At 32.2% G+C, this 19,522-nt stretch overlaps 3 protein-coding genes and 1 non-coding gene across 8 annotated transcripts; 3 read left to right on the top strand and 1 right to left on the bottom strand.

Moving 5' to 3' along the window:
• Positions 1-5,071: 5,071 nt before the first annotated feature.
• Positions 5,072-8,743, bottom strand: LOC118030334 (probable receptor-like protein kinase At5g24010). The gene has a single exon (XM_035034396.2). It carries the CDS (start codon positions 7,698-7,700, stop codon positions 5,217-5,219), a length of 2,484 nt encoding a protein of 827 aa, XP_034890287.1. The 5' UTR covers positions 7,701-8,743; the 3' UTR covers positions 5,072-5,216.
• Positions 8,744-9,926: 1,183 nt separating this feature from the next.
• On the top strand, positions 9,927-12,240 carry LOC118030335 (uncharacterized). Of its 5 annotated transcripts, XM_073408866.1 has the most exons (4): positions 9,927-9,992; positions 10,211-10,261; positions 11,393-11,466; positions 11,578-12,240. In XM_073408866.1, the coding sequence occupies exons 2-4, from the start codon at positions 10,259-10,261 to the stop codon at positions 12,080-12,082; spliced, it is 582 nt and encodes a 193-aa protein (XP_073264967.1). In that variant the 5' UTR covers positions 9,927-9,992; positions 10,211-10,258; the 3' UTR covers positions 12,083-12,240. The 5 variants fall into 5 exon arrangements, with proteins under 5 accessions (XP_073264967.1, XP_073264968.1, XP_073264969.1 ...); XM_073408867.1 differs by lacking the exon at positions 9,927-9,992 and having other exon boundaries at positions 11,393-11,476; XM_035034397.2 differs by lacking the exons at positions 9,927-9,992; positions 10,211-10,261 and having other exon boundaries at positions 10,277-11,466; positions 11,578-11,704; positions 11,777-12,240.
• Positions 12,241-12,750: 510 nt separating this feature from the next.
• LOC118030416 (small nucleolar RNA snoR83) lies at positions 12,751-12,869 on the top strand. The gene has a single exon (XR_004684324.1). It is a non-coding gene; the product is annotated as a small nucleolar RNA snoR83 (small nucleolar RNA).
• A 2,818-nt stretch (positions 12,870-15,687) lies between these two features.
• On the top strand, positions 15,688-18,371 carry LOC118030333 (uncharacterized). Its single transcript, XM_035034395.2, has 6 exons — positions 15,688-16,050; positions 16,453-16,679; positions 16,832-16,942; positions 17,079-17,234; positions 17,490-17,731; positions 17,953-18,371. The coding sequence occupies exons 1-6, from the start codon at positions 15,761-15,763 to the stop codon at positions 18,283-18,285; spliced, it is 1,359 nt and encodes a 452-aa protein (XP_034890286.1). The 5' UTR covers positions 15,688-15,760; the 3' UTR covers positions 18,286-18,371.
• Positions 18,372-19,522: the final 1,151 nt, after the last annotated feature.

Genomic DNA, 19,522 nt, shown 5'->3' with positions numbered 1-19,522 from the left:
CTTTATGTTTTATAAATATAAAAATTTACTTTAAAATTATACCAAAAATAAATTTATTTTATATGTCTGTTTTCATCTTTTTAATACCATATATTTATGTTTTTTATTATTTTTATTTTTTATGTTATGAGATAATAAACAAATGTTATTTTAAAGCAATTACTTCTTTATTTTTATTCAAAATTTACAAATTAAATCTCATCTCTTTTTTTTATTGACATAATAATATCAAAAAATTAATTATTAGATGTAATACATCTAGAATTATTCATGAATTTTATTTTTGCATGAAAGGAAAATACACTACTCTTTATATAATCTGAATAACTTATTTCAGATTATAATATGCTTGTAATGATGATAATGGTTGGTTTTTTAAATATTTTTTAATTAAAAATACATTATAATAATAATTTTTATTATAAATCTTATTTTTTATATCAGTACATTATAATGATGTAAATTAAATAATAAAAAAATAATTTAAAGTAAAAAATTTAAAACTCCAATTAAATTGATGTCCAACACTCTCTAAAATAAAATTTTGAAATTTTTTTAGCTATTTTGTTTTTATGTTTCAAAAAGGTTTTTTTTAAAATAATTTTTTTTGTGTTTTCATACTATTTTTATATATTAATATTTTTAAAAAATAAAAAATAAAAAAATATTATTTTAATATAATATCAAATAAAAATAATTTTAAAAGTGACCACTCCATGCTGCTACGTTTGATAAGCTAAATAGATGGGGACTGGTCTACAGTTAATCCAAACTTTTCTTTCAAAAGGAAAAGGAAAAGGAATTGAATATTATTAAATTGGTCCTAGAGATTTGATAGAATAACAATTACACCCTAAAAGCAGGGCTGCTTTATATATTTAACAACTGTCTGGGAGTGGCACTACTGGATTTTGGAATAATAGAAGTTTACACCTTACAGTTATCATTAGAAGGAAGGAGTGGTGATTGGGATAAAAGTGGGACCCACAAATCGTGGCGATTATTATAAACTACAAAGCCAGCAACCGACAGTTTTCTTACTATCACGCTCAAGCCCTCCCTTTTGTTTAAATTTTAATTGTTTTTTTTTTCATAATCATTGAGCTCAGCTTTATCCAGTGGATTAATAAATAAAAAAATGTGATTAAAAACTAATTTGAATGGGTTTTAAATTAAACCTATAAAAATAACTTGGTTAGCTTGTAATTTAATTAATTATATTATATATAACATGGTCCCACACTAAAAAACACTCTTTCTTGATTTATTTATTTTTTTTTTAAAATATTATTATAATAAAGATAATTGATTCACAAATTATAAAGATAAGAAACATTTTTGACAATCAATATCATTTTAAAGATCACGAAAATAAAAAAGAAAATGAAATTGCTAGTTTTTGAGGCTGTAAATGTATTTTTATTCCATGTATTTTTATTTTCTTCATAAAATTCAACTAAAAAGGATGTACACCTTTAAATAATTGTGTCGGCAACTCTTTCAATTGTATAAAGTTATATAGTAGCGTAATATATCACCCTTGATCTTCGAAAATCTTAATCTTGAGATTACGGCCCTGGACATGACATTGTCAATCAAACAAGAGGTTTTGTATTAGTTTTTTTATACGGTTATTTTTTAAATAATTTTTTATATTAAAATATATTTTAATGATATTTTTTATTTTTTTTTAAAAAAATATTTTTAATATCGTCACATTAAAATTATTTAAAAATACTAAAAATATATTAATTTAAAATAAATAAAAAAATAAATTTTTTTAAATTTTGATATCAGTACATCAAAATGATTTGAAATACTAAAAATATATTAATTTGAAATAAATAAAAAAACTAAAAAAAAACACAGAAACAAATAAAATTATGTTAATTGTAATTATAATTTTAAATATATTTTGTTACATAACATACACCAAAGTTTTGCATAATTTCAAATGAAAATCTTATTTTGAAATCTTGGTTATAAAAAAGGGATGCAAAAGCTATTGTAATGATAAACACACACTAACATGTTTGAAAATATAGTGATTTTTGTTTTTAAGTGTGTTTTGCTTAAAAAAATATTAAATTAATAATTTATAGTATTTTCTGATTGTTTTAATATATTAATATAAAAATTAAAAAAATTATCTTAATATATTTATAAATAAAAAAAACACCCGTTATATCATCCACGTGGAGTAAGTATATGAAATGCTGTCTAGCGGCGCATGTTAGATTTTTCATCGAAGAAAAAGGGTAGAAAAATCAAACAAGGGAATTTTAAGTGATTGTGATCGAACCCTAGATCCCTTTTGCCTGGACTGTGGGTGAGATGAAACAAGTTGCAAAGGGAGTTGATTGCTCTTCGGACACCTCGAGTGGAGATATTTTACGGTCAAGATGATCATCTCCTATCATATCACGTCATTATTATCTTAATTTCTCCTGTTAATCTTCTGGTGTCACCCTGTTTTTTTTATTAATATTAAATATGTTAATAATATTTTTTTATTTTTTTTAAAATTAATACATCAAAATAATTTAAAAATATCAAAAACATATTAATTTAAAATAATTTTTCTTTAATTTTTTAAAAAAAGCACTTTTCAACAATAATGCTAAACACCCTTACAAGCCGTTACTTGTTGGAGGTGGGACCAGAAAAGGAAGGTGATATTTGCCCGAATTATTTTTGTATTTTAAAAATATTTGTAAAATTTGTTTAAATTTTTTTAATTTTAAATTAATATTTTTAAATAATTTTAATAAATTGATATTAAAAATAAAATTTTTAAAATAAAAATATTTTATTTTAATATATTTATATAAATAAAAAAACATTTTAGAAAACAATAAGGAATCACATGATGAGACCCACTGGAGACCCACTTTGCTAGGGGCCCATGCACATCCTCGAACTCCAGTTGTTTTCCTGTACTTGATAAACCCGACCGACCTCTGCTGGGTGTACTTGACAACTCAGAACATCATCTATAATAAATCCCAAGTTAAGTTAAAAAAAAAAAAAAGAAGGATTGATTTATCTACATACAGCTCCATTTGCGTCGATATCAAGGATTCTTTTAATTTTTTTTGAAAATATCTCTTTTTAATTGAAAAAAGTCCTGAGTTATCTCAATAATCCAAATTGTTTTCAAGTTCTTCGAGTAAGGATTGATATGTTTTTCAATGGAGTTTTCTAGAGATATACTTTACACGATCCAACTCTATTTGCGTCAATTATTGATGATTTTTTTTTTTAAAAATGAAATTGTGTCTTTTAAATAAAAAAAAACCGAATAATCAATAATCCAAGCTGTTTGAAGTTACCCGAATCGGGTTTGATGTGTATGAGATGTGAAAGGTCCAATAGCGTGACGTTAGAAGCGTATCATGGTGAGACATAGAGGCAGACAAGTGAGTACCAGCTTTGCTGCAATATTGACTTGTGGGCTAATTAATAATTGGAGTCTGAATCATCCAGAGGAAACCTCGAGATAGACATGGATGTGGGCCCCAGCAACATTCTTGATGTTTTGAGTTCTGAACTTCAGCAAGTCGGCATCCTGCAGCTCGACAATGCAGCCGATTCACATATGGAGGTTGCTTGAAGCCGTAATAATATCCTGTTTGAGAATATAATTATAATTTAAAATGATTTTTATTTGAAATTATATTAAAATAATTTTTATTTTTTATTTTTTAAAAGTTATTCTTTATATCATCTGTAATCGACTACTTGAACCCAATTACCCTAGACGTAGAGCATCGGCCCCACACTTGGGGAGCTGGGCGTGCCCCGAGCATCATGGACTGAGGCTTTGATTTTTTTACTTTTAATGGGATTAGGTAACTCTTCTTCTGAGCCCAACATCCCTTTTAAAAAAAATTCAGTTCATTACATATTATTTTAAATAAAATATAATTTAAAACATCATATTAATATATATATATATATATATATATAAAAGTTAAATAATTCTTCAACTAATTATTTTTATATATATAAAAAAAAGATTTATGGGTTATAAATACCATGTGAATCCATTAAATTTAAAGTTTACCATTTTCTTTCTCTACTTAGTATATATTTTTAAAACATTTTTTTCTAAAATATTATTATATTCTAAAAGATACTCTTTGAATTTTTTTTAATTATCAACAACATTAATTAAAAAAAATAAATCCAATTAATAAAACCAAATAATTAATCAATTATTCAATCCACAAGCATCACTACCAAACTAAATATATTGTTTGCAAGGAGAGGCGAGCACTGAGCACACTTGCTTTTGATCACATTCTAGTGGAATCTACTTTATTTTCTTCTCACTCCCTCTCCAAATATTAAAAGGCTATTTTATGAATTATTTAGCAGATAGTCTAGTGATAAGAATTTAGAATTTAAAAATTTATTTTATCTATAGTTTTAGTTTGAGCCATGTGGTTGCTAATATGATGACCACTAGAAATTTATATAATCGTTAATTTCAAGATCTGTGTTAATCAAGGTACATGCAAATTAATCTAGACATTATTGTTAATAATAATAATAATAAAAAAAAAGCTACTTTGTGTTTTAGAATAACATCCTATTACAGGAAAGCTTATTATATAAAATTTACTTAAAAAGTTAAACAAGTTATTTTGGGCGAAAATATATATAATTTTTAATTTAATTATTGTGTCAAATTAAAATTTTTTAATCACATTTTACAAATATGATTATACAGAGAATCACTTAGTTGTGTCATTTTTATGCTCAAATTAGACTAAAATTTATATTTTTTTTCTAATTTTCTTTATTTTTCCTGTCATTTTAACATTAACCATAACTTGTGATAGGGATTTTTTTAGCTATGTGAATTAGGGTTATCTAGCTTATTTTTAAAAACATTTTCATTTGACATTTATAATTTATCATTCGATCCAGAGTGGCTGAGCACACTGGACAAGATAAGGCTATAACAAAAGTGTTTATACAGAATTCCAGTATTCATTGATTCAGCTGACCTGGTATCTGGTATAAATTTAGCAGAATACACTTAAAACACAGCAGGAATTCTAAATCTCAAGGGACAGAATATATAACCTAGATATGTTTGAAACACTTACAATCATATTCACTATGTAAATGAAGATAAAATACAGCTTAATAGTAGAGAAGGAGAAAAAAGATGGTAAGAGGAGGCGTCTCTAGTGCACCTAAGGAAACTATCTGCCATCATTGGTCATCAACTGTGAAAAAACTTGGCTGTTTTGAATCTCTGAGGTGCCATCACCGCTGTCTGTTTCAGTCTCAGAGTTATTTGATGGATCTTGGGGAGCTATTCTAGGTGATGGGAGCTCCGGTGCATTCACATTACTGTCTTCGCGTGGTTCTCTTGATGGTTCAGAATCAGATTCTTGAAGCTGAAATGCGTGCTCCAAATTCCATAATACATCGCCTATGCTTGGCCTATCGACACCATAGTCTGCCAAACATTTCTCTGCTGTCTCTCCAAATTTCTTCAAAGAATTTCGCTTTATCTGTCCCGCGAGATGAGGATCGATAATTTGCTCGAGCATGCCCTTCTTCTGCCATTGCATTGCCCATTCTGCTAAATTCACCTGCTCCGTAGCAAGTAAGGGATCAACTGCAGGCCTCGCACAAAGAACTTCCAAAAGCACCACTCCAAATGAATAAACATCTGATTTGTCAGTAAGCTGCTGTCTTCGGAAGTACTCTGGATCAAGATATCCAAAACTTCCTTTTACACCAGTACTTACATGAGTCTCATCCAGACAGGGGCCTGATCGTGAAAGACCGAAATCAGCAACCTTGGATGCGTAATTTTCATCAAGCAAAATATTTGTAGACTTGATGTCACGATGGATAATGCCTTGAGCAGAACCTGTATGCAGGTAGTGAATCCCTCTTGCTGCACCAATGCAAATCTCAAGCCTTTGCTTCCAGGACAGATGAGAACATCCCGGGCCATACAAGTGTTCCTTCAATGGACCTTTTTCCATGTACTCATAGACAAGGATCATCTCTGACTGTTCTTCACAATATCCAATGAGGGAAACAAGATGGTGGTGGCGTATCTTGGACAGAACTGTTATTTCAGTTTGGAATTCAGGGAGCCCTTGCCTGGATCCTGGCAGACCCCTCTTTACTGCAACCTTTGTGTTGTCTTTAAGAACACCTTTGAAAACAATACCAAATCCACCCGAACCAATTTTCAGACTGTTATCAAAATTGTTGGTCGCCAACTGTACGTCAGCAAAAGGGATCTTCAAGCTGCGATATTCATTCAAAGTCACTTCTGACATTCTACCATGAGCACTACCTCCATAAACACATAAAGGTGTCCAACCTGCACTTTCTACTCGTCTTGGTTTCGGTTTCTTCTTCTTGTATTTACAAGAAAGTGTTACTACAAAGACAATCAAACACAGAACAACAAATCCTCCTATACTCGAACCCACCGCAATCCAAACAGTTCTCTTCTTGGAACCACTTTGCGAACCAGAAGGATTGATCATCTTCATGATCTCCACCCCATTCAAAATAGCATTGACTTTCAAAAGACTACTAATGGCCGAAGGTCCAACACTAACACGCACAGTCCCTAAATCATTAGAATCCACAATATAGTCTACATACATTGGAGATGAAAGTACATGGAATGTAAGGGATGACAAATCAAAATCACTTTCCGCTGAGTACTCGTTTAGGTACACATCAAAGTACAACTGATTAAGTGAAGTACTGACAATATCACAGAAATGTAATCGAACCAAGTGCCGAACCCCGACAGATCCCACTGGAAAATCCCATGTGATGTTAAATCTTGACTGAATTGGGTTATTATCCTTATTCAACTGCTGTGCAGTCATATATACATTTTCAGGCGCAATCTCCCTACTAGCACCCCCATTCTGATAATTAGGAGCACTAGCAGCAACTGCACGTTTCGCAGCAGATTTCAAAACAAGAAAATCCTCATCAGGAATCCAAGTTCTCCACACAGTATCATTAAAAGGCACCAATTTTGAACCTCCAACATTAATCCTATGAATTGTCTCTAAAACGTGTGAAGAAAGATTCTTGTACACTTCAATTCCATTAGCACTAACCAATTTAGCTCCCTCGTCAAGAATAAAATCCTTAGGAGCTGAAAACACTTCAATTGCATTCACAAATCCAAAACTTGATTTACCAACAGGACTAAACAAAATTTCAAGAGCATTATCATCAACTCTAAATACGTACTCTTTAAGCACAACAACTTTGGTACTAAAATCACTCAACAACAAATTCCCATTAACTAAAACACTAAACTTTGCAGTAGATAAATCAAAGCCTTGCGCTTTAAAAGGAGAGAAATGTAAACGTATAAAGTGGGTCCCGTTTCTCTTAATACTGAACTTGTAGCTTGAAGCAGTAGTGAAAACTCTAGCTGTGTTGTACAGAGTTGGTGAATTTGGAGAGGGGTTTTGGTTCTTGGGTGAAATGGACTGGCCTTTCGAAGGAAAGATTGAACCATGTGAAGTGGAATCAGCTCCAAAAATTCTGCTATCTGTAGGAATGAAAGAGGTGTTGGTGTTTGAACCACAGTTGATAAGGTAGTTGTCCGTAGGAGTGAAAGAGGTGCAGAAAGAGACGAGAGAGAGCAGTGTCAGGGAGAGCAAAAGAAGTGTTTTGGTTTCCATTGAAGCAGGTTTTTCGGGGTTTCATCAACAGAGATTAAAGGGAGAGCTTTTAAGACATGGAGAGCAGTACATGATTATGGTGAAGTGCTGAAGATAGGCGTGCTTGTGCAAGAACAGGATCAGTTGAAATTTTGACTTTTAAAATTAGTCTCCAAATCAAGTTTGGCAACCACGAGAAAAAAAAAAGCTAGTTCCTCTACATTTTTGTGTCTATTGGGAAGTACTGCTGCTACCCAATTTTTCATTTCCAGAATCTAAACATTAACACAACAAAAAATTTGAAAACTTTCAATTACTCCATTAAAAAGCATTTTTAATTCACCCGATCCACTAGCTAGCAATGATATAGTTATGCACCGATGACTTATTACTTGTAGTCCACTAGCTTCACAAAGTGGACGACAGATTTCATCAATTCATTTTGCATTCCTATATCATACAGAATAATTTAGAAAACCCTAATTCTCAACACTAAGGGATCAGTCGACAAATAGAATTCTCAAGTGTTTATCATTCATCTCGGCCAAACACCAAGTTTCCTGCACAGTTGCACCACACATGCCATAGCAATCAGCCCCTCAGCCATATATTTAAGCTGGGGCTGAAAAAGATGTCAAAGAAGACACAAAATTTCCTCACCCTTTGACAAAGTGCAATCAATTGCCATTATTATAGTGTCTTGATAGCTCTGGCCCCTGGATGCTCCATCAGATTGTGGGTTTAGTGGCGTCACCATCGTTAAGCAGATGGATGGGCGGTGTATTGCCTTGGTGGGCAAAATTTCTTTGAATTTTGCTTTCCTTGGTGGATGTCATTTTCATGCATGTGTTACATGAATGAGCTGTAACCCTAATCATGATTCCATGAATTTTACCTCGAAGAGATGTGAGTGCTCCTGTTTTCATTATCTCTTAAAAGAATCCAAACACATTGAAGGAAACTGATTGAAAGAAGCATTTCATAGTAAAGTCATGATGAGAAAATATAGTTAAAGGCATCGGAGAAAGAATGAGAGGATATATTATTAGCTAATCAATCTATAACGCAAAGCTTAATTGATCAATTAGATTAATGTGTTCGTCCTTTTGATTAAAGATTATGTCATCTTAATTTCCCAGATGAAAGAGCCCTTCATGAATTTATTGGCCCAAAAAGACTAAGTGGGCTGCATTGGGGAGATCTGATGAGGTGGGCTTCGCCAGAATATCTGGTCTCATGAATTGGAGCTCCATTAATAACCACAAAAGAGCATTACTCTCTCATCTTCAATCCATTATGAACAGAACATTAAAAAAAAAAAAAACAAAAAAATCAAAATTCAATTAAGATTTCCGAGACTTAAAAATTAAAACAATGCACTGTTATTGGATTTTTTTTTGGTCTATAAATCAATTTAGATATATTATTCTTATTTTAAATTACATTATTTTAGCTTTTTTAAATTTCTCATATTAATTCCGATTTAGTCTAGATTAAGTTTAATGAAATTAATTAGAACTTGATGGATAACTTGGGTTTAATGAAGTAAATATTAAAATTAATTCAAATTAAAACTCTGGTCAATTAGATTATGAATTTGGAATTTATTAAATTAACCTAGTCCCTGTGGAGTCGTACTCAACTTAATATTTATCTTAAAATAAAGAGAGAGATATTTTTTCTCTTTCTTACTGTCTTCAAAATACATTTTTATCTTATATTGATAAATTAATAAAATTAAAATTAATTCAAATTAAAACTTGATCTGGAGAGTAATATTTATTTTTTTCTTTTTCATTGTCTTAAAATATGATTTTATCTAATATTGCAGGTTAATCAAATTAAAATTAATTTAAATTAAAATTTTGATCTAGAGCCTAAAAGGCTAGGATTTTAATAAAAATAAATGACAATTAACCTTGGTATGATCAAGTTAAAAATCTAAGTTGATCTATGACTTAATTAAGTCAAAAAAATCTAATAAAAAAACCGATAAAAAACCATTAACTTTTTTTTTGAATTTTTTAAAAATTGATATTTTTATTTTTATTGTTTTATAAAATAAAAATTTGGCTGAATCAAACTAATCTGGGTAAAATTACCTAATTCGCTATCCGAAACTTGTCCTGGTCAGGTTTTAAAATCTATGTTTTTTATTGAAAAAAAAAAAAAACATTTACTACCTACGGCGTCGTTTTCGTAGGCACTTGAGTCTTGAATAAAACCGATGCTAGAAATTTACTTCTCAGCGATGATCAAAATCCCCACTCTCTCTCTCTCTCTCTCTCTCTCTCTCTCATTTCTTTTCTCACTGTAAGTAATCAAAATAAAATCTTTTCTTGATTTTGATTTTTAATTTCCAATTTCTAGGGTTTTTCTTTAATCTCCCCAATCTAATAAATCATTCAATATAATTTCATAATTCAGCTTAAATATGCATAAATTTCGTTGCTTTATACCGATAAGTCTTGAAAATGCATAGTCAATAGTTAATGTTGGGGTCTGGTGTTTGTTTTGTTATTATAATGCAGGTATTTTGATGCTGGAAATCTCTTAAAGTTCCTTGCTTGAATCCCATTATGGTAAAGGAATTCACTTTTCAATTATTATTTATTATTTTTATTTATTATATGTGTTTATTGCTTTGTGTTTTTTAAGATTTGTAATTGTTTACCAAATTGACGCTGCTTAGCCTTAGGTTAGTCTCGGTAGTCACTGATCACGTTGATTAAACTTGGAGATTAATTTGTATCCGATACGGGTGTGTGTTGTACTCGACAAGCATATCCATGTCGGACTTCGTCATTTTCCGACATTTTACTTTGATTTGAAATGTCCAAGTGGTGGCGCCTGTGTTCGAGTATCTAGTATCTTGCACAAGTGTTCCACGGTAAAGTGAGTAGCTTGAGTAATACACAGAACATTAGGTAGGTTGCTTGTTGAACGCAAGCTCGAGTATTTGGTTGTTTGAGACCATGTGGTCGGAAAAAAAACCTTTGCTGGTCTGCACTTGGGAAGGGATGAGTTTATTGGAACTTTAATGAGAGTATTTAATTGTGTATTTGGAAGTTTTGATAGTCGTTTAACTCTGAATGTTTTTAAAACCGCCTTTTGTTTTTAATCTTGATCATAAAAAATGAAACATGAGTAAACAGTTATACAGAAATGCTAGACCATCTTTTACTTTCAGAGAACATTTTGCTTGGACTTGGGACATCTGTATCTAATACAAGCTCATGTTCAATGTGCATGCTTGTGTCGGAATCAGTTGCTATACAGAACTTCGTTAAACTTTTTTGTTTATATTAAGTGTTTAAGTGTCATAACCCATGCCTAGTTATTTGATACGGGTGTTCTTGGGGGTAAATAAAGAGTCAGAGTATTTTATGCAACATTGGGTGGCTTGTTGATACCAAAGCTCTCTTTCTCTGTCTCACAAGTGAGAACGGGCTGAGTTTTTTAAAGACATCATTAGAGGCATTTTACCAGGGAATTGGAGGTTTTGATATGGTCAAGATATGAATGTCTTGCCAAATGGGTTTCTGACCAGTATCTCAACATGTCTTGTTTGATTTGGTCCTCATATTCAAATGCGCAACATTTTTCATAACACTGAGGAAGGCTGAGCTTAAGTGCAATATCGGTGTGATGTTTTATTTCTTTCATGATGCATAATGGGATGATGGTTTTCTGGGTGTGATAATTGGATGCAGGATCCTAATTTTTTAATTGATGAGAAGGCTGAAAGTAGAGTTTATATCGGTAACCTTGACTTGAGAATAACAGAGTAAGTAAATGTATGAATGTTGAATCCTTTATTTTTTTCCTGGTGCAAGTGTCAGCATAAATTCATAGTATTATGTTTTGCTGTTTCATTTACTCTCTGCATCTTCTTCAGGGCTGCTCTGATTAAGATGTTTACTCCCTATGGCAAGATTTTATCTGAAGAATTTCTATGGCATACTCGTGGACCAAAACGTGGAAAGCCAAGGGGCTTTGCTTTTATCCAGTTTAGCACTAAAGAGGTAAGCTGTATGCTTCTTTGGCTTTTGTACCAAGGCAAACTCCTGATTTCCACATTTAAAGTGAGTATGCAGGAAGCTAAACTGGCCAAGGAGAAGATGCATGGGAGGTTAGCTTGTGGCCGCCCTTTGGTTGTTCGTCTTGCCAGCGAGAAATACTTGGATGAAGCAGCACAGGATTCTTCCACAGCACTTGGTGAGGCAAAGAAAGCTGGCCTTACTGGTAGCACTTTAGGGCAGACAAGTCGTAGTGCCAAGATAGCTGCAATAAAGAACAAATTGAGAGCCTTGGAAGAAGGGGGCCCTAGTGTGAAGAAGCAGAAGCAAGCTGACAGTGACTCTTGTAAGGATAGTCTTGACCACTCACAAGACAAGGGATAGTTGCTGAAGAGAACTTTGAAAACTAAAGGGTTTCAAAACCCATTTACTGTTTCTTGGAATATACTTACTCAGTATGGTTTTAGCCTTAGGATTATTTTGATACATAACATCGTGGGAACATCATCTGCTTTGGGTTTCAATTGCTTGAGTTTTGTGCATTACCTTCTGGCTTGGTTACTCGTATCAAAATTCATTTTTAGGACTATGAAAATTGATTTTATCATATAGATTCTCATACCCCTTTGAAATGAAAATCTGGATGCTATGACACACACACACACACACACACACACACACACACATATATATATTTGGGGAGAAATGTCTTTTTTGTGGAATGGACAATTTTATTCATCAGATTTGATGAAATCTAAAGATGACTTTGGCTGTTTTTCTTCCTCTTTCTTTTTCAATGAAAGGACGATATATGGCCCAGACAACAGCTTAAAAGGAAAGAAAACACCTAGAAAAAGGATGCAATGAGATGCTCATAACGGCTCACTATTTGCTCAGTTATTCCGTGCATGTCCATTGGCTTCTTTCTTTGTGCGAATAAAGCTGACACCATTAAGTAGGCGATGTTTAGTCTTCCTGGTTTGCAATATGAGGGTTTTGTTCCTTCCTGGCTTGGGTAGCAACATCTGAATCGAACTGCTTTTGCCTTCATAATCCCGGATAATGTTGCTTTCGTGATTATCTGATTCATGGGAGGCAAATACCAAATGGTAGCTGGCTGATAATACCTTTTGTATTTGAAAGTGTTTTACCAGTACCTCACCTTACATGTTTCCTCACCTCACCTCTTCACTTACTTTTTGTAGGTTTTATCTTCCTAGCAAGTAGAGATGAAATGCAGTTTGATTTTTCCTTTGCAATACGAATGGGAATGGCTAAGTTTTTGATTGTGCTAGCCTGCGAATATTGGAGAATTCCACATTAGCCACTTTTTCTTGAGAATAACATGTTTTGTATGTTCTACTGAGTACTGGTTGTCTTCCTCTCCATGTTTTCACATGATTTCTCATTTTAGGTTTGACATTGGAACTTTAGTACAACCGTTTTTTTATTATGTTCTTCTTGGCTTTTTCCTAAACAATTTTGTAATGCTAAATTTTGGCATCAAAATCCTTTTCATGTGAAGATGGATTTACCTAGCAGATGTCTATGACAGAGAGGTTTGAATGAGATACTTACATTAAATAAAATCCTATCTTTGAAACAAAAATCTAAATTTGAATGAAAACAATATAATATTAGATAATTTAAGACATCAAATTACAAAAAATAAAAAAAAATCTCGGGAAAGCAAACAAAATATACCAACAAATAAAATAATAAGAGCTCTCAATCAAAGTCAATCTCCTAACAGAAGCTAAGAACTTATAATAATATTTAACATGAAGGGGTGAGTTCATCAAACTCAATGAGGGAATAACATTTATTATATATTTTAGCTATTTATAAGTATAAGGACTGAAATACACACAAACACACATGTACATTAAGTATAATAGCATATGATAATGGAATACATGTCAAAAATAATATAAAGCTATTGGATTAAATAATGGTTGAAACCTTAAGGTTTTGATAACAGAGAAGGTTTGCCGCCCCAATCATTGTGGGAGGATTAGTCGCCACAAGTTGATGCCTCTCTCACTAACTAGATATATAAAATACCATATGCACATAAATTAACTATTTTTTGTTAGCATGAAGTTACTGATACGTATACTAATATCAAGATATAATAGATATTCACATGAATATCAAAGTAAATAAATGTCATACTAAACATAATTTAATTCAACAAAAAGTGAGTGTGAAATCAATAACGAAAGAGAATTTAGAAAGTGCACGCGCGTGCACACACATATATATAATTTTTTGTTTCTATTTTTCTGAGTGAGTGAAACAATCTTTATATATATATATATATATATATATATATATATATATATTTTATAATCTTTCTCTTCTTTTATTCTTTTTATAACTAAAGCTTTGACTTGATAATGGCTTTCCTGAGAGTGTTAAATAATTAAGAAATGGACACTGTGTGTGTAGCTTTTAATTAGTGAAGAAGCCACTTGCTGGCATGATGTAACATTGAACATGTTGAAGAATAGAACCTCAGGAAATTCACCCTTTTTTAATAAATAAAAATTAAATCTTCCAAAGTAGAATAGCACCATATCATGTGCCATTTTGTATTTTACCACATCACATGATATTCTAGTTATTCAAATTCTTTCTAATGGTCTACTCAAGATTTAAATCACTTCTCATTTTTTTTTTTTTAAAAAAAAAATCTGTTCACCCGATAAAAAACTAGGATGTTTTTTTTTTAAAAAAAAACTAGTCAAAAATCCATTAATTTTTTTTAAAAAATATATTTTTATAAAAACAAAATTAATTTAACCCTTTATTTTTGTTTTATTAACCCACTCGACCGTGACTTAAAGTTTGCCCTGATCCGCCATCAGGATATGATTTTAAAACAAAGCATGATATGAATAAGAAATTCAACAACATATCATCTAGAAACACGCACCTTCATAAATCTTAATTCCTTGTGGTCCCTTGTCCTGCAAATAAAAATGCTATCAAAGATAACTCCTTACCTTGAACATCACTATCCTCTTATAATATGTGGTCAAGTGATCTAAAAACAAAAACAATTGAAGTATGGTTAGATTTTCAAAAAAAAAAAAATCAATTTCATCCTTTTTTGCATTTTAATGTAACTATCATCATAATTATAAACCAGATTTTGGAGTCAATTCAAGATAAGATTTGGATCACGAGATAAGAGGGTCAACTTGAGTTAACATAATTTTTTAATAAAAAGATTAAAATGATGCCATTTGAATGAAAAGAAAATTCAAACAAAAACATCACCAAGTTGAGGACTAGACTTTACTATGGGTCGATCTGGATTTCTAACTAAGTTAAACATCAATATCTTAATTCATTTCTTCTTTAACTCGGATTGAATTAACCTCTGAGTTGAACATGTCCTAGAACACTTACTAAGCTAGTCTATATTTTATAACTAAGTTTATCATGTACCTTAAATCATTTCTTTAGATTTTTCAACTTTCCATAAACTAAAATATATATACACATAAAACATATAATGAAAATAATTTTAGAAGATGAAATCAATTCAGATTTCATTCAAAAGAGACTAATGGAGGTGAGTTTTGACAAACTGCTAGGTCTAAGAAATGAAGACAATAATTATTATTATTATTATTTAAGAAAAAAGAATAATTCTATTAGTTAATGTTGACATAAATGATCTAGACGAAGGATTAAGGATTTTTAGATATTAATTCAACCAATGATTAGTCACTGATAATTAATTTATTTTTTTAATGATTTTTTAATTATGTATAATTGCCATATGTTTATTATATTTTCCGCCATGTTAAAAAAATTAAAAAAAGTATATAATCTAGATATTCAATGAAAAAAGGGAAAATAAAACCTGAAAGATTAAAATATTTTTTAATAAAAAGTACAAGGACCAAAACGTAATTTGACAAAAAATGAAAGCTCCTATTCTCACTGTGGAAAAAGAAAAGAAAAGTCAACCGACGTTTCCAACTTCACTTGCTCCAGTCCAGGTACCTCTGACCTCAACAAAGTGATCACTCTACTCAACTCTCTTCAATGGCATCAAGACTTCCATTTCTCCACTCTCCAGCTGTTCCATCCCGCCTGCCATGTTTCATTTCCCGCCAAAATACTCTTACTACCACTGCTAACCCCACCAGAAGAACGTTACTATCAGCAAATAACGGGAACCAGACATCATTTCTTTCACCTCAAAAGAACCCGAATTTGATTCGATCTTCTGTAACTGTTAGATCCAATCTGATTCTGAATTTCCCTCTTATTTCCCCTACTGATCCATGGGGTATGTGGACTGCTCTCTTCGCCACTGGCGCTTTCGGTATCTGGTAATTCACCTTAATTCCCTTTTCTTGCCTTTTCATTATAATATTTTGGTGTTTGTCTCAGCTGTGCAATCTGGGCTGTTCGTTGAATTCTGTATGCATGAACGTGGAACAACATTTAGTTGTCAAATTGACTTTTTTTAAGGTGAGTATTGATGATTTTGATACGGTGATGTGAAAACCATCGGAGAAAGACATATCAAATTCAAATTTGATGAATTTGATATGTATTTTGATACAGGTTGTTTGGTAACTTTAGATTTGAAACCGAATCAATTCAATGCGCTAAAATAGTTGGAATCGATTTTAGTATAGAATTGTTTCCAAAGAATATTTTAGAGTTAATTGGAATGGTTGAGGTGTATGTTTGATACTGTGAACTGATTTGTTACTGTTGCTGTTAAGGTCAGAGAGGACCAAGATTGGAAGTGCATTGAGTGGTGCATTAGTAAGCACTTTAGTTGGACTAGCAGCTAGTAATTTGGGGATTATTTCATGTGAATCTCCTGCTTATTCTATTGTACTGAAGTTTTTGCTACCATTGGCCGTTCCATTGTTGCTGTTTAGAGCTGATTTGCGACGTGTGATTCAGTCTACTGGGACTCTTCTCTTGGCTTTCTTGTTAGGATCAGGTAATAATCAAACTTTTGATAGTCATTACTTGTAGAGAAAATTAGGTTAAATGGGTTTTGATATATAATGGGGTCGGGTTTGTAATGAAAATTGTTTGTTCTTCTTTTTTATCTGGTTAGAAATTGGTTTTGAGGGTTTTGTTGTGTGACAGTTGCAACAACAGTTGGAACAGTATTAGCCTATATGATGGTGCCAATGCGAGCACTAGGTCAGGATAGTTGGAAAATAGCAGCTGCTCTCATGGGTAGACATATTGGTGGAGGTATAATTCTGCTTGGTTGGCATGTTTCTTGCAATTGTATAGTATCCTCATTCCTGCAGTCATTGATGCCTTGTTTGCATTTGGAACTCATCATCTTGACTGATTTGGTGATTTGTATGGTTTGATAATTGTGTAGCTGTGAATTATGTTGCCATTTCGGACGCTTTCAGGGTATCTCCATCAGTTTTAGCTGCTGGGCTAGCTGCAGATAATGTTATTTGTGCAGTGTATTTCACATCATTGTTTGCTTTGGCATCTAAGATTCCTGCTGAGTCTTCAGCATCAATCGATGGTATGCAACCTTCCACCTTTACATTACTTGAATGTCAGCAATTCCACAATCTTTTGGTGGATGAGTTGTTTAAGTTCTGTTATACGTAAATGATTCTGAATTCTTCATTTTGATTGTTATGCATGACTGCTGATCTTGTCCACCATTTTCCTTAGTTCCCCTGCCCGCTCTTTAGACGTTTATCCCATCTGTTGCTGTCCTATCTTATGATTGCCTTCATGCCTTGAACTTGACTAGTGGAATATTTTCTGGCAGGTTCTGGAATGGACAGCGGGTCTGAGTCAGGCAACAAGCTTCCTGTTCTGCAGACTGCCACTGCCCTTGCTGTGTCGTTTGCTATCTGCAAGGCTGGAGAATATATCACAAAGTTCTTTGCAATTCCGGGAGGCATCCTGCCAGCCGTTACAGCCATTGTTGTTATCCTAGCAACTGCATTTCCAACCCAGTTCAATCACCTTGCACCATCTGGTGAGGCTTTGGCCCTGATTCTGATGCAGGTGAGCTGAGTTTTAGACAACTCTGTTTATTTAGTTGGTTTGCATCAACCACGAAGAAGCTGAATTGCTCTGAGTTTTGCTGTTAAAACTCAACTCCATAGCTCGTCAGTAAATTGCTTTCCAAGCTCTTTTATCTTGCCCTTTCCTCTTTTTATCTCCTTAACTGGGAAAATAATTTTTTTTTAAAACAACTCGCCTTCAATTTCCTTTCTGATAAACAGGTATTTTTTGCTGTGGTTGGTGCAAGTGGAAACGTGTGGAATGTGATCAATACCGCACCCAGCATTTTCCTGTTTGCTTTGGTCCAGATTGCCATTCATCTTGCTGTGATCCTTGGACTTGGAAAGCTATTTCGCTTCGACCAAAAGCTGTTGCTAATTGCATCAAATGCTAATGTTGGAGGCCCCACAACTGCATGTGGAATGGCCACTGCTAAAGGGTGGAGTTCGTTGGTTGTTCCTGGCATTCTTGCTGGCATTTTCGGAATTGCCATAGCGACTTTTCTTGGCATTGCTTTTGGAGCAAATGTTCTTCAATACATGTGCAAGTTTTAAATTCGGAGGTTGGCTTAACAATTCTATAATAAGAAACAATTCTACGCACTGCCCCTTGATTCCTTCTTGATACACCATTCTGCTTACCATTGTCTTCCTTCATATTTGATGGAGGTAACACAATGTTCACTGCTAGCAAAACTCAATAATTTGTCGGGTTTGAGTTATGTTCATGCACCAAAAATTCTAAAATTGCAAGCTAATGACCAAACCCTCTGTATTTTGAAATTGGAAACGAGCATCAAATTGTAGATTTGAAGTTATTTAACCTTAGCCTCCGCTATAAATGTCTTTCAGCCACATTTTCCTTGGTTCGATATTGAACCGAAGTGCAAAATATTTGGTTCAACGACTTGAGTTATGGTTGAACCTAACCATAGACTGAGTTGAGACATGGCTGAATTAGGTCATATGAGTTGTGGTCGATCCTGAACATAGACTTGAGAGTTGAAATTGTTAGTGCATATGTATTGTAGATAATCAGTTGATCAAATATGGTATTGACTTTGTTTATGTATATATATTTAATTTATTAATAAAATTTTGTTTATCTTTAATATTCATCAAATATTTAATTAATGAATTAAATATTTGATTAATGAATCTAAAATAAAGATAAAGATTTTAGGACAAATGATTTGCAAAGAAAATTATAAACTTATTATAAATATGAGATTCACATTGCATCAAGGCATTGTTCTTAAATTTCTTGGTCAATTATCTATTAAGAATGAACATTAATTAGAGTTGTTGAGACTATATATATATATATATATATATATATATATATATATATATATATATATATTATGTTCTTTCCTTCATGAAAGACGGTTTGTTCTCATAAATTGAGATATGAGAGATTTTTTAGAACTAATATAAAGGTGTTTGTTAGATGACATGTATATTGAATTGACCCGCATAAGAATCATACATGAAGATATCATATGTGTCTATGGAAAGACTCACGTGACGGTTGTGTAAGTGATCATTAGACTTGAAATCACCGAGTTATCTTATATAAAGAGTATTATGTTTTGATCCTGATCACACATTGTTCTAATCAAGGGTAATAAATAGAAAAATATTGGGTATAACATGAACTATATGAAGGTATTTAAATAATCAAGAGAGGATTCATCATCCTAGGTGAATTAGAAAAAAATGTTTCATATGTTCTCAAATAGTATTGATTGTAAATCCTTAAACAAGGTGGAATGAGATTAGTAAATAGTTT

This window comes from Populus alba, chromosome 4 (assembly GCF_005239225.2).
Source record: "Populus alba chromosome 4, ASM523922v2, whole genome shotgun sequence".
Lineage (NCBI taxonomy): Eukaryota > Viridiplantae > Streptophyta > Magnoliopsida > Malpighiales > Salicaceae > Populus > Populus alba.
Note: the sequence above shows the minus strand (reverse complement) of the source record. Positions and strands in the feature narration are given on the sequence as shown.

Bases quoted from the DNA above. Each gene is read 5' to 3' on its own strand.
- LOC118030334 (XM_035034396.2), bottom strand. From the start codon at position 7,700: ATGGAAACCAAAACACTTCTTTTGCTCTCCCTGACACTGCTCTCTCTC.
- LOC118030335 (XM_073408865.1), top strand. From the start codon at position 11,387: ATGCAGGATCCTAATTTTTTAATTGATGAGAAGGCTGAAAGTAGAGTT. The intron at 11,467-11,577 runs GTAAGTAAATGT...CATCTTCTTCAG, and splicing joins CTTGACTTGAGAATAACAGA to GGCTGCTCTGATTAAGATGT.
- LOC118030333 (XM_035034395.2), top strand. From the start codon at position 15,761: ATGGCATCAAGACTTCCATTTCTCCACTCTCCAGCTGTTCCATCCCGC. The intron at 16,051-16,452 runs GTAATTCACCTT...GTTGCTGTTAAG, and splicing joins ACTGGCGCTTTCGGTATCTG to GTCAGAGAGGACCAAGATTG. The intron at 16,680-16,831 runs GTAATAATCAAA...GTTGTGTGACAG, and splicing joins GGCTTTCTTGTTAGGATCAG to TTGCAACAACAGTTGGAACA.